This window comes from Typopeltis vanoorti, chromosome 19 (genome assembly GCF_054136105.1).
Source record: "Typopeltis vanoorti isolate ZY-2024b chromosome 19, IOZ_Tvanoo_1.0, whole genome shotgun sequence".
In the NCBI taxonomy this organism is placed as follows: domain Eukaryota; kingdom Metazoa; phylum Arthropoda; class Arachnida; order Uropygi; family Thelyphonidae; genus Typopeltis; species Typopeltis vanoorti.
Window position 1 is genome coordinate 52912585 of NC_143567.1, and position 13179 is coordinate 52925763.

The 13179-nt window shown below is 35.8% G+C and overlaps 1 protein-coding gene across 6 annotated transcripts in view; it reads left to right on the top strand.

Moving 5' to 3' along the window:
* LOC150096090 (kielin/chordin-like protein) overlaps positions 1-13179 on the top strand; it is a 649251-nt gene that overhangs the window by 324333 nt on the left and 311739 nt on the right. For all 6 annotated transcript variants that reach the window (XM_090408779.1, XM_090408780.1, XM_090408782.1 and 3 more), the window contains 2 exons: positions 9792-9873; positions 12830-12940. In XM_090408779.1, the coding sequence (XP_090264905.1) occupies positions 9792-9873; positions 12830-12940 (193 nt within the window). The remainder of the gene's footprint in view (positions 1-9791; positions 9874-12829; positions 12941-13179) is intronic.

The following is a 13179-nucleotide window of genomic DNA, read 5'->3' on the forward strand; positions in this document are numbered from 1 at the left end:
CTTATAAAAGCTTCTGTGCATCGCTTTTGTTTTTTACCAATTGATCCTGTGTGCGGAGGTATCTAAAGCATGGTCTGCTAGACCATGGTAAGTCAGGTTTAATTAAGAAGCTTTTATAAGTCAGAGAGGTTGTTCCTGGAATCAACAGAAGCCTTGAAACATACTCCAAATCTCAAGTATGGCTATATAAATTTGCCAGAGAATTGGGAGACAGTCATCTTAAGACCAAATTAATACCTGCTTTCTCTCTCTCTGTCTCTCTTTTTTCCCCCTCAACATAGATGATGCCTATTTAGGACTTTAGTCTTTGTGTTGTACATTACAATTGTTCAAACTAGTCCCATTGTTATACCGTATAATGGTTGTCTCACATACTGTGACAAACTGGTTTTATGCTCCGAAGATGCTGGATAGAATACCAGCGAAATATAAGCAGTAAGTTAATAAATAGTTATTTTCTTATCAGTCTGTGTTCTCATCTATACTGTTAAAATTAATCAACATGTACAATGAACACATAAGCCTTCCCACACATTTAAAGCAATTGATTATAACAAACTGAGGAGTCAGGTTGGAGCACTGCCATGCATAAGAATATGCAGGGGAAAGATATTAACAGTGATTGGGAAATAGTCAAGGGGTGTTTGAAGAAAACTATATTAGACTGTATATTTGAAGTCAGGAGGATAAACTACGTAGTAGTTAGATGGATGAATGGCAGCATTAAACTGCAGTTGTAGAAAAAGAAAAAAGTTGTGGAGGGACATATAAAGAAAAGGAAGTCAACAAGGTCACGAGCAGTACTATGCACAGGCAAGAAGGGTGACCAGTATGGTAAGGAAGACAAAAGCAGCTTATGAGATTAGACCAGCTGAGCACCAAAAAAAAAAAAAAAAAAAAAAAAAAAATCCCAAAGAGTTCTTTCGCTATGTGGTGAGCAGAGGAACAACCATAGAATGATAATCTTAATGGGTACCACTGGTAAGATGTTACCTCAGTATCCTCACTATGCAGACAAAATAATTGAGTTACTGAATAATTATTTTATAAGGTTGTACCTTGCAAAATGATCATTCAGGTGGAGTATATTAAAGTGCTAGATATGGCACTGACCGATGGAGGAATAGAGGTAGATCATTTCGAGACTTAAAAGACTGCAGAACCTTAAAAATATGGCCGCAGGATTTGTTAGGATGTCAGCTCAAGTATTAGAGAATGTGCAAGGGAATTGGCAGTTATGCTAACTAGGTGTTTAATTTAAGTTCTGGCTCTGGAAAGGCTAAGACTAAATTACAGACTAACCAGTATCTTGAGAGTGGTTGTTTAACCTTTAATTAGTCACATGGGATCTATTTGACCCCCAGCCATCATTCAAGTTTGATTTCTGACAAAAACCAGTGATGGATTTTTGTTGCGATTTTGAGTAGTTCAGTTTCTTGCTGTCCCCGTGCCAAATCAGTCATGTGCCAGCTGTTGGTACAATCATTTGTAGAGTAAGGAGTAATTTCTGATGTTCTGACCCAATGTGACTAATTATTTAACAAAAAAAAAAAAGTACAACAAATTAAGGGTTAAAGTATTGGAGAAGTTGTAAAAATGCAGAATTCAGGAATGGATGGAAGGAATATGATACTCTATAGGGGCAGCATGGTTTCTGTAAAAACTTGATCGTGACTAAGTAATTTGCTCACTTTTTATAATAAAGTGACATTTGAGTTAATAAAGGAATGGCTACACTGCAATACTGCTGAACTTTGCAAAGCCGTTCAACAAGATAATCATGTTTAACTGTCTGTTACATAAATTGAAATAAAACGGTGTCAGATATGAAACTGGTAGTATGGATAAGAGAGAGAGAGAGAGAGAGAGTGGCTGATGGAGAGACATCAGCCAATAGAATATTGGGGAATTGAATCCAGAAGAAGATGGTGACTAGTGGTGTAGTGCATTGTTCTGCACTTGGACATCTGCTATTTAATTTTTGCATTGGTGATATAGGAAATGATTTAAGAATAAATATCCAGTTATTTGTTAATGATGATGCAAAATTAGGAAGAACAATAGTCAATGAAGATGATATAGAGATCAATTTGGAAGTATGGGCCAAGGAATAACTGCCACTAGTTTAATGTGGCAAAATGTAGAGTAATACAGTTTCGGAAGAAGAGATCATAAACTGCTAATTACATTGTTGGAACTGGATAACAGGGAACTGATGAGGACAGGAAATTGGGAGTGATTTTCAACAGGAAATTGAAGAACTCCCCTGTTCACTATCTAAACTTGGATGTTGAAGAGCACATTCAACTGGACAAATGCCAAATCTTGTCACCAGGAATATTGCAGATGAGGAAGTAGTGAGGAGGATTCAGAAATGAGTAACCAAGGTTGCAACAGGTCTATGGAATGTTCTCTATGAGTATAGATTGAAGTGGGTTAGAGATATTACTTCATAAAAGAAAAGAGGGGTATGCTGGAAATATTTATGTTACTAAATTGAATTTATAGGATTTATACCAAAGCCTTTTTTTCAATACATGACAAGACATGAGAGAATTGTATAAGAGTGATGATTAGCAAAGTGTGACAACTAAATTTTTTGCTTGAAGGGTGGCGAGTGGGTGGAATGGGTTGCCAGAGGCATTTGTGAGTTTGAAATCATTGAATGAGTTCAAGGAGAAGTATGATAAGTGTTATGTGAATAATGATTGATATGGGTAGTCTATGTTGAATCTTTGACACCATGTAGATGTCTGATAAAATAATAATTTCACTCTTCATCGTTTGGTCTATAATTGCTTTTTATATCAGTAATTATTATTATTATTATTTTATATTACTTTATTGGTTTTTGCTCCTGGCAGACGTAAAGTAGTAACATGGTCATCAATGGCATCATTTATAAGTGAACCACCATACCATATTACATTGTTCTTTTTATATTCTACTTTTACTTACCTGATTATCATTTCTCAATAATATCTTACACATTTATTATATTATTATTATTTTATGGCATCTCCATGAAATCTGGAGACTCATCACAGGAGACTCAAATCAACCATCATACATACAAATCCTATCATGCCACTCCTTGAATCCATTCACTGTCAGAGAACTCACAACCAATTCTGAAATCCATTCCACTCACTCACCACTCTCCATGCAAAAATTTGGTCTGCACACCCCTACTAACCACACTCTTACACAACTTCCACAGATGGTGCTTAATTCTCTATTTGTCATATATTGAAAAATTTCATCATCATCAGTGGTCCTAACAGGCACTTCACCCATGACCTTCTAACTATTCTTGGACTTCGTAAGCACAACTGTAATTCGATGATAAGGTGGTCAGCCCTATGGCTCCTGCCGTGTCCTATGTCTGTAAATGTGTGTGTTCACAGGACCGGTTTGCCTGTTCTGGAGGACAAAAAACCCGAGTTTCTTAGTGAAAACAACCCTACTTCTGTATGAGACCGACTAACTCATGTTTTGTTGAAAGAGACCAGATAAAGGTTCCTCATATCATCGATGGGAATCGAATTCAGGTTTTTCTGACCAAAGGGCTTTGTTTGTCCCAACTGAGCTATAGAGGCTTATTGAAAATTTTCACTTGCATCCATTTTATGAAACCTCTATGACAACTAAACTTTGGAAACCACAAACTTTCAACTTATTCTCATAGGGACTATTCCACAGACCTGTCACCATCTTGGTCACTCGGTTCTGAATCCTCTCAACCACCTCCTGGTTCTCAAGAAACCCAGGTGACCAAATCTGTGTGCAGCAGTCAAGATGTGGCCAAATCATAGCCTTATAAAGAGGGATAATAAATTCCTTATCTTTACTTGTTAGCATGTTTTTCAACATCTAAGTAATTTGGTGAGCTATTTTACCAACTTTTGCAATATGCCCTCTGAACGTCACCTCTTTGCTTTTGATCTCCTCTGGCTTAAGGTTTCCTTATCCCATTCAGTAACATTTCTCTGCTGTATGTATCTCTCTCTCTCTCTCTCTCCAAATTACAAAAAGTACCCTGACCTTTTCACCTTCTTATCCCCTGAAGCTTGATGTTTTATACGCATGGATAGGCTTATGTGTTCATCAGACATGTTGTAATAGGTTTCACAGTATAATAAGAACACAGATGGTTAAGAAAATAACTATTTATTAACTTAAAGCTAATATTTCGCTGGTATTATATCCAGCATCTTCAGAGCACACAACACAAAGTTTGTTACAAATGTAAGACAACCACAATCAGGTGTAACAGTGGGGGCTAGTATAAGTGATTGCAGCGTGCAACACAAGACTAAAGTCCTAATATGGCGCCATCTAGGTAAAAAAAAAATCAAAGTTTTGAAATAGTAGTCAAAAAAATTCAAATTGAAAAAATATAAATTAAAAAATATTAATTTGGTCTTAGGATGACTGTCTCCCAAATCTTTGGTAGATTTATACCACCATACTTGTTAAGGTTTGGAGTATGTTTTAAAAAAAAACTTGTTAAGGTTTGGAGTATTTGGGAGACAGTCATCTTAAGACCAAATTAATATTTTTTAATTTATATTTTTTCAATTTGAATTTTTTTGACTACTATTTCAAAACTTTGATTTTTTTTTTTTTTTTTTTTTACCTAGATGGCGCCATATTAGGACTTTAGTCTTGTGTTGCAACCTGCAATCACTTATACTAGCCCCCACTGTTACACCGGATTGTGATTGTCTTACATTTGTAACAAACTTTGTGTTGTGTGCTCTAAAGATGCTGGATATAATACCAGCGAAATATTAGCTTTAAGTTAATAAATAGTTATTTTCTTAACCATCTGTGTTCTTATTATACTGTGAAACCTATTACAACTTGATGTTTTATAATCAACTATCCAAATAGTGAAGTCATCCTCCTAAGTGACCTTAATATCTACACCTCCAGTGGTTTCTCTTTATCCAATTTCACTGACCATTCTGGATGAAATGTTGAATCATTTGTTAGATGTGACAATCTGGTGCCAGTTATACAACCAACCTGAATGCCTCATAACCCTCTCCACCCTTCTACACCATAGAGATCACTTCTCTATGCAAGTTTCTTCTGCCACAGATGCTCTCCTTTCAGTTTCCTCCATCCTCATCTTTTGGCAGCACTACAAAAGCAACAAGTGGAGTGACCTCCAGAACTTCTACTCTTACTTCCTTCCCATGATCAGACTACTACTTCCACTGTTCTGATCCAAACATTTACTCTGAGTGAGTCACAGAATTCTTCTTACCATCACAAAGGCCCTACATTCCCCATTCTGTTTAAAATTCCTGTCCACTTTTTTAAGCCCTTATTTAATAAAATGCATACCGAAGCAGTTGAGGGAAAAAATTCAGTATACCACAGGTGGCTTGCAACACGAACCAAAGTTTTAGACTCAACATATGCAAAACAACCATCAGAAACTCCAAATCTGACTTTATAAGGACAAGTAATAGAAAACTCACCTCTCTCTCTCTCTCTCATCCAAATAGCACCACTTTTACAGCACTTAAAGATAAAGTTGACTTCCTGCCATCACTGCTTCTCCTTCAACTCCAACATAGATGATCAAGACAAATTATCTTCTATCATGCCATACCAGAAATAGAGCATTATATGCCTCCTGTGGTCTTTTGTCAAGAAGAATACTAAATAACTTAAAACACCCAAAAAGTTTTTCGGTTCTTATGGCATCTTTCCAGTTATACTCAAACATGGTACTTCAGAACTAGCACCTATCCTATATTGTCTCTGCAATCTTTAATAACACTTATCCTAACCATGGAAGCAGACATATACTGTATGAGAGTAGTCTGAAAAGTTCTTGGCCTCTGGCAACACTATCGGCAAGATTTTTTTTTTTCTGAGTTGTATAGCTGTCATAAGCATCTATGTGAAATTGCAAGTCATTCTATCAAGCAGTTTGTTTTATACAGCTGTCTGAAGCAAAAGTGTTGTCTGTATCCCTTGAAATGGATAAAATTGAGTATGGTGCGGTTATAAAATTCTTTGTAAAAGAAGGGTTAATGACAAAAGAAAGTCATTTGAAGTTCATAAAAGTTTATGGGCACTCTTCTCCTTCATTTTCCACAATTATGAAATGGGCTCCCGAGTTTAAATGTGGAAGTACCAGCCTTGAAGATGAACCACATGAAGGATGTCCAAAAAGTGTAACAACACCAGAAATCATTGATCAAGTGCACAATATGATATTGGATGATCAGCGAGTCAAAGTGAGTGAAATTGCTGAGACTATAGGCATTTCAAAAGAACGTGTAGGATATATTTTGCATGAAAAATTGCAAATGAAAAAGCTTTGCCAAGATGGATGTCACGCTTGCTCTCAGCAGATGAAAAATGCACTTGCATGAAAATCTCTGAACAGTGCTTGGAGTGTTAACAAGAATAAAACTGATTTTGTGCATCGATTTATTACTATGGATGAGACTTGGATTCACCATTACACACCGAAATCCAAACAACATTCAAAACAGTGGACAAAAGCCAGTTGTTCAGTGTCAAAGAAGACAGTCAGTTCTATCAGCAGGAAAGGTCATGGCATCGGTGTTTTGGGATGCTAAATCATTTTGTTTATTAATTGTCTTGAAAAGGGTAAAACAATAACCAGGGAATATTATTCCGATCTTTTAACCAGACTAGACAAAAAAATTCATGAGAAAAGACCTGGTTTGCAGAAGAAAAAAAATCGTCTTTCATCAGGACAATGAACCTGCCCACAAAAGTGTTTTGACAATGGGAAAATTAAGGGATCTGCACTATGAATTGTTGGAACATCCACCTTATTTCCCAGATTTGGCGCCCTCTAACTTCTATCCCTTCCTAAAACTAAAAATCTTCCATGCTGGTCATTGTTTTTCTTCGAATCAAGAGGTGATTGCATCTGTAGAGGGGTATTTTGCAGATCTTACTGAGAACGAATACAGGGATGGGATAATGGTGCTGGAGCATCGCTGGAATAAATCCATTAGTATTAAGGGAGATTATGTTGAAAAATAAAAATAATTTTCAAATCATAAATTCGTTTTTTCAATGTTAGACCTAGAGCTTTTCAGACCACCCTCATATATGCAACATGTTCAAAAAAAGGGGAGGTAAACGTTTGCTGTTACTGACCAGTCATCCTCACTTCATTTTGCTCCCATGTAATAGAAAATTCATCAACATTCACCTTCATCACTACCACCTAGAGATCCATCCATTTAATCAATAACCACCAGTATGGATTCTGCCACTCTACATCCATGGCTGTCTCTTAAATAACTTTTATAACTTACTGTATATCACTATAAGGATACACATCATGGAAAGGTTTGGAGAAAACATGTTGTTACTTAGCATTTCCAGAGCATTTGACTGTGTCTAGAAGCAAGGCCTGCTCAGTAAATTGCCATCTTTATTCTTTCCATCCTCTATAACTGGGAAGCAAGCTTTCTCTCTTGTCATTCATTTTGTATATGTGTGTGTGTTATGGTAGATGGCTACCTCTCTTAAAGCTTCCCCACCAATACAGGAGTACCTTGGGACTCTGTTCTGTCACCTACACTCGCTCTTCGGTATGTAAATGACCTACTCTCAATCACCAGTAATCCCATCCACAACTTTGCTGATGGTAGTCTTCATTTGTTCTACTCATGGAACAAATCATACGAGGCTCAAACATAAGCTTCAAGATCATCTGCAGTGAGTATCTTAAACATTAATCTCCTAAACATAATGTGTGCCATCTTTCAATGGGGTGAGGATCATCTGGTTGCCTTCACTCTTACCAAAATATAGTCTTGCCTTTTTTTTTTATAACAAAAGGAATCGCAGCTCACCTACCCTTGTCCTAAGTAATATCACCAGATAGATCAGATCTTTCTCCTTGGACTTACAACCTCCAGCCACTCCTGACATAAACATATCATATCACATCAATGGCTTCCTTGGTCTGTAAAAACTATGCTTCTTTTCTGCTCAAAACATTACTTTTCATCCCCCCTACTACTAACTCTATACAAATCCCAAATCCACCCATCCTTAGAATTCAGTTTACATGTTTGGGGTGTTGTATCTAAACTTCCCTAAGAATTTTTGATGTCTTGGGGAGAGAATTTAATTCAGCTGATAGATGATCTCTACCTCACTAACTCACTTTCACTACTCTCTCATAGATGCACTGTTTTAGCTTTATGTTTTTCTGCAAGTTTTTTCATGGACACTGCTTCTCTGAACAGACATTCATCATTCCTTTGCTTTCTGCCCAACATCATCACCTTTCAGTTCAGCTGCAAATACACTTACCTGCTTCTCTTCTTCCTATTTTATTTTATCTACTTCTCTGTTCTGGAACGACCTTCCACATAAAGTGTTTCTTAACAATAACTTCAACACTTCAAGAAAAATGTCAATACCTCTTCCCAGTCTTCATTTGCTCCCCCAAATGAGCAAATGATAGGTTCTTCTGTCTCATATATATCGGGTTTTATATTTAAAAAAAAAGTGCTTTTTCAAGATTCTTATTAGAAAACAAATTCCAGGAAATATCAAGAGAATTTCAGTGATATTTCTGACCAGAAAGGTGAATCTTTGGCGATGTTTAGTGCATCTTATTAACCTTTGTCATAGTAACCAGGAACATTGTTTATAAATTTACTTAAGTTGAATATTATTGAACTTAAATCGTGGGCTCTGATTAAAAAAGTATCTGAAATTTCAAGGATGCATTGCTAAAATTGTGAGGATATATCAACAAATTTTGGCAGGGATGCCAGAGGCATTACCATGTAGAAGTTGTATATGGCCTTTATCACGAGGCTCAAATATAAGCTTCAAGATCATCTGCTTAAACATTAATGATAAGCTTCTTCATCAGCTTAAACATTAATGACTATGCACAAGTTACGTGGTCATTTGATGATTCGCCTAGTCATCGCCTAATTTTCAAGCTGATGAGGAATTATTAGAAAGGATCTGTAGATGATTGAATAAGGTGGTTGGTTTCTGTAATGGTGGGTAACCACCTTATTCAATCATCTACAGATCCTTTCTAATATTTCCTTTCTAATAATGTGCAGAACATTGTGAATTGGAGTATGAGGAAAGATATAATAGAGACATAGGTTGGTAAAGAGTTATTATCAGTTTAATAACTGATAATAAGGGGGAGCAGGGATAGGAAAAATAGGATCTTCCTTGAAAGCTGTATAAAGAAGATATGACCAGGGGAGTGAAGAGCAGATTTTATATGTGGAGAGGTGGTGAATGGATGTGATGATGAATGAGTCTGAGGATAGTTTGATGAACTATCCTAATGTGACAGGGCACCTCCCGTGACGAGACTTGACTCTGGAGGTTTGATGATGATGATAATAATAATAATTATATAATAAGAATAATTATTATTATTATTAATAAGTGCCCATTATCTCTGTATGTTTTATTACTTCCTTATTCACTTATTAGTTTTCTTTTTTTATCCAACTGTATTATTTTCAGTCTTTTCAGAAAATCAGTATGGAATGAGATAAAAAGTGGCTCAGTGTGGGTTGGTGAAATACACTATCAGGAAATGGGCTACATTGGAAATTTTTTTTTTACCATCACATGATAGATGCATGCATGTTTAGCTGAATCCATTGAACTCCATTAAAAATATACAGTAGTACTAATAATGGTCTTGACTGAATAGTTTTATAAAAAGGCAGAAATTGTTAAATAATAATTATGAATCATCTGATTTTATTATATTTTTAATATTCTAGGAAATGAAATGCCAGTCAGGTGAAGCTTGTATGATTAAGCGTATTACATGCATCACTGCACCATGCTTTCCAGTTCCCACATGTAAGTTTTTGTATGTTAATGTTTATAAGTTAATTTTTTTTAAAACTACCTCTCTGTTTCATTTGTTTAGTAGATACTAGACTGAAATCTTGTTGTCATTTTTAATTCGGATATTTATTTTAATCTTTAAATATATCTTTTATTTAATTAACTTCTCCCGAGCATGAAACACACACACACACACACACTGACTTGATTATTAATGCAGGTGGCTACTTTTGGCTACAGATGGAAGGGTATGATGTTTTTTTGTGAGAATAAGAAGAGCAAAAAGAGAGAGAGAGAGAGAGTGTGTGTGTGCTTATACGATTAAGCATATTACATGCATCACTGCACCTTGCTTTCCAGTTCCCACTTGTAAGTTTTTGTATTTTAATTATAGCATAGTGAATTAAGTCCATATAAGGTTGAGATTTGAGGAGATGAAGGTTGATAGAATGAGATATTTATTTGGGTGTATAGGCTGAGAAATGTGGAGGTGGAGACAAATAACTGTATAGGCAAATTAGCTTAGTGAGCAAGAGAATTGTGATCATTATGGGTGATTTTAATCATGGTAATATTAGCTGAAATGAAGAGATAGCATCAAAGAATAAGGAGAATGAATCTCTTAAGTTCTTAGGGGACAACCTAAGTGATCATGAACGGAGTCTCAGACTTCTTCCACTTAATGAGGATGACCATGAGGTGATCACTTGGGTTGTAGTCAATCATATGAGAACTTCTCTGAGGAAGGGATATATGTGGAACCACAAGGCTGGTGATTATGAAAAATTTCAGAGACAACTGGGAGCTATAGCATAGAAAGAAGAGTTGGATGAAAGAAGATAGATAGATGCTACTTGTGCACTGATCAAGCGATATTTATCAGCAGCAATGTCCATGTGCATCCAAATGTGAAAAGGCTAAAGAAAGTAGGAACAAAATAGATGAATGAAAGGATTAAGTATGAAATCTAGAAGAAGAAGAAGACAGTGTAGAGGCAGCACACAAATGAATTTCAGTAAGAATCAATTGCATGAAGAGTATAGGGAGCAGGCCAGGAAGGTGACTTAGTTGGTAAAGACAGCAAAAGTACAGTATAGGCATAAATTAGACAATCACGCCAAGAAAAATCCTAGTGAATTCTTTCAATATGTGGCCAGCAAAAGAAAGAATGGTTATTGGATGACAGTGATAGATTGGTAACTGCTGCAAAGGTATAATTGAGATATTCGGTGAGCTGTTTATCAGGGTATGTCATCCTCATGAATGCAACATGGTGAGAAGCTTGAATGTAGAAGGAGGAGAAACTGATTAGGAGGTATATTGAAAATTAAGTAAATTAGATTTTAAGAAGTCAGTAGGACTTGACAATATATCGCTGCATGCATGTCTTGAAGGAATGCTCTAGAGAATTAATGGCACCATTGGCACACCCCTGTTTAACATGAGCGTTACAACTGGGCAAGTACCATAGGAATTGAGAGTAAAATTGTTCTTCTTTACATAGGGCGAGAATGGGGAGAGAATAAGACTGAGGCTATAAATTATAGGCCAGTCTGTGTGTTTGGTGTTGGATGTCAGTGAGGTGTCTGGTTAAGGTGTTAGAGAGGTTGGTGTTGGCTACCACTGTCATTCAGAATTGGATTAATGACAGCAGTATTCTCTGTGATGATCAGCATGGGATTGTTAAGGAAGGTCATGTTTTAGCAGTCTGCTTACATAAAACAAGGTGACAAATTCACGATATAAGAGATAATGTACATAGTGGTATACTTGGATTTTTCAAAAGTGTTTGATAGATTTCCACATGACAAGGCTGGACTAAACTGAAATGGATGGGACTGGATTAGAGACTAGTGAGTTGAATAACTGACTGGCTGTTAGATAGATATCAGTGAGTTGTGTGTATGGAGTTGTATCCAATAGAGGAAGGTTACCAGCAGAGGGCCATTATTGTTTAACTTGTATGTTAATGACATTGGGAGAGGCTTAAATGAAGATATGCAGCTCTTTGCAGATTATTATTATGTGACATCTCAAAGAAGTCCAAAGACTCATTGACGGAGGGTATCTACTCTACAGCTCTCCATCTCCACCAACTACAGTGAATCGCATCATCTACACCAATGGCATTTACTACCCAGCACCACCACTAGTATTTTCACAGACAATCACACACATCCATGCCCACAGCAAGATTTGAACATGCAGCCTTTTGGCTAATTAGAAGAAACACACGTATAAACCACAGTGAAAATTATTTAATTGTAAATATTTCATCCTAAGTATCATAGGACATCATCAGTACAGTATTTAAACAAAATTAGGAATAACAAACAGTTAGGGCACATGATTACAATAGAATCTCATGAAAACGTGCATAACGTGCTAAAGTAGTACAAAAAAAAAAAAAAAAAAAAGATTATCAGACATGAATATTGCCATGCATTATTCTACCTAGGCTGGTTTCAACCTTTATTTTGGTCTCATCCAGAGTATTTTAATAATATGGTAATACACCATTTTACTAGTATGTGGAAAACAAATATTCATTCCCACACTGGGATTCGAACCTGCATATATGGAGCTGTCCATTTGACCATGCAAGCTAGTATACTCACTAATTAATTGTATTGTATTTCATTAAACTGTTTACTTTGTGAAAGACATACAAAGTTCTAACTCGAAATATTTACCAGTCCAATGCCCAAATTTTCATTAAATAATTTTGGTTATGATGATTTTTAATTTTATCAAGTTGGACTGTAAACAATTTTAACGAATTTCTCTTTTTTTATATTGACATTTATGTTTCATGCTGGTTATTAATTGTTCAGAATTTCTTATGACATGAAGGTTATACTGAAAATTGATCTTCATTTAGCTTGGGATAATGTTTTATTTAGGTTTTTAAAGGTTTATCATTTTTAAGTAACTTTAGTTTCAAAGAAACCTTCTTATTATGTTACAGGTGAAAAATATAATATCTCATGTAGGCAGCCAGTTTGTGCTGTTGGTTGTGAACTGGTTGAAAAAGACGAATCCAACTGTCCAATCTGTTGGTGTGAAGAAGGTAACATCGGTAAGTAAATTATTTATTTATTACTATTATTATTATTATTATTATTACGTGACACCTCCAGGGAGTAGAATAGTAGACACACTATTCTACTTTGCTAAATACATCTCATCCTCTCCACTACTACTTAATTCTCCAACTACGACACTACTATCATCAATGCCACATATGGCCCATCATCACCAACAACAGTATTTTTTTGTCTGTAAATTGCGTGTGTTGTTCTGAAGGCCAAATTGTCT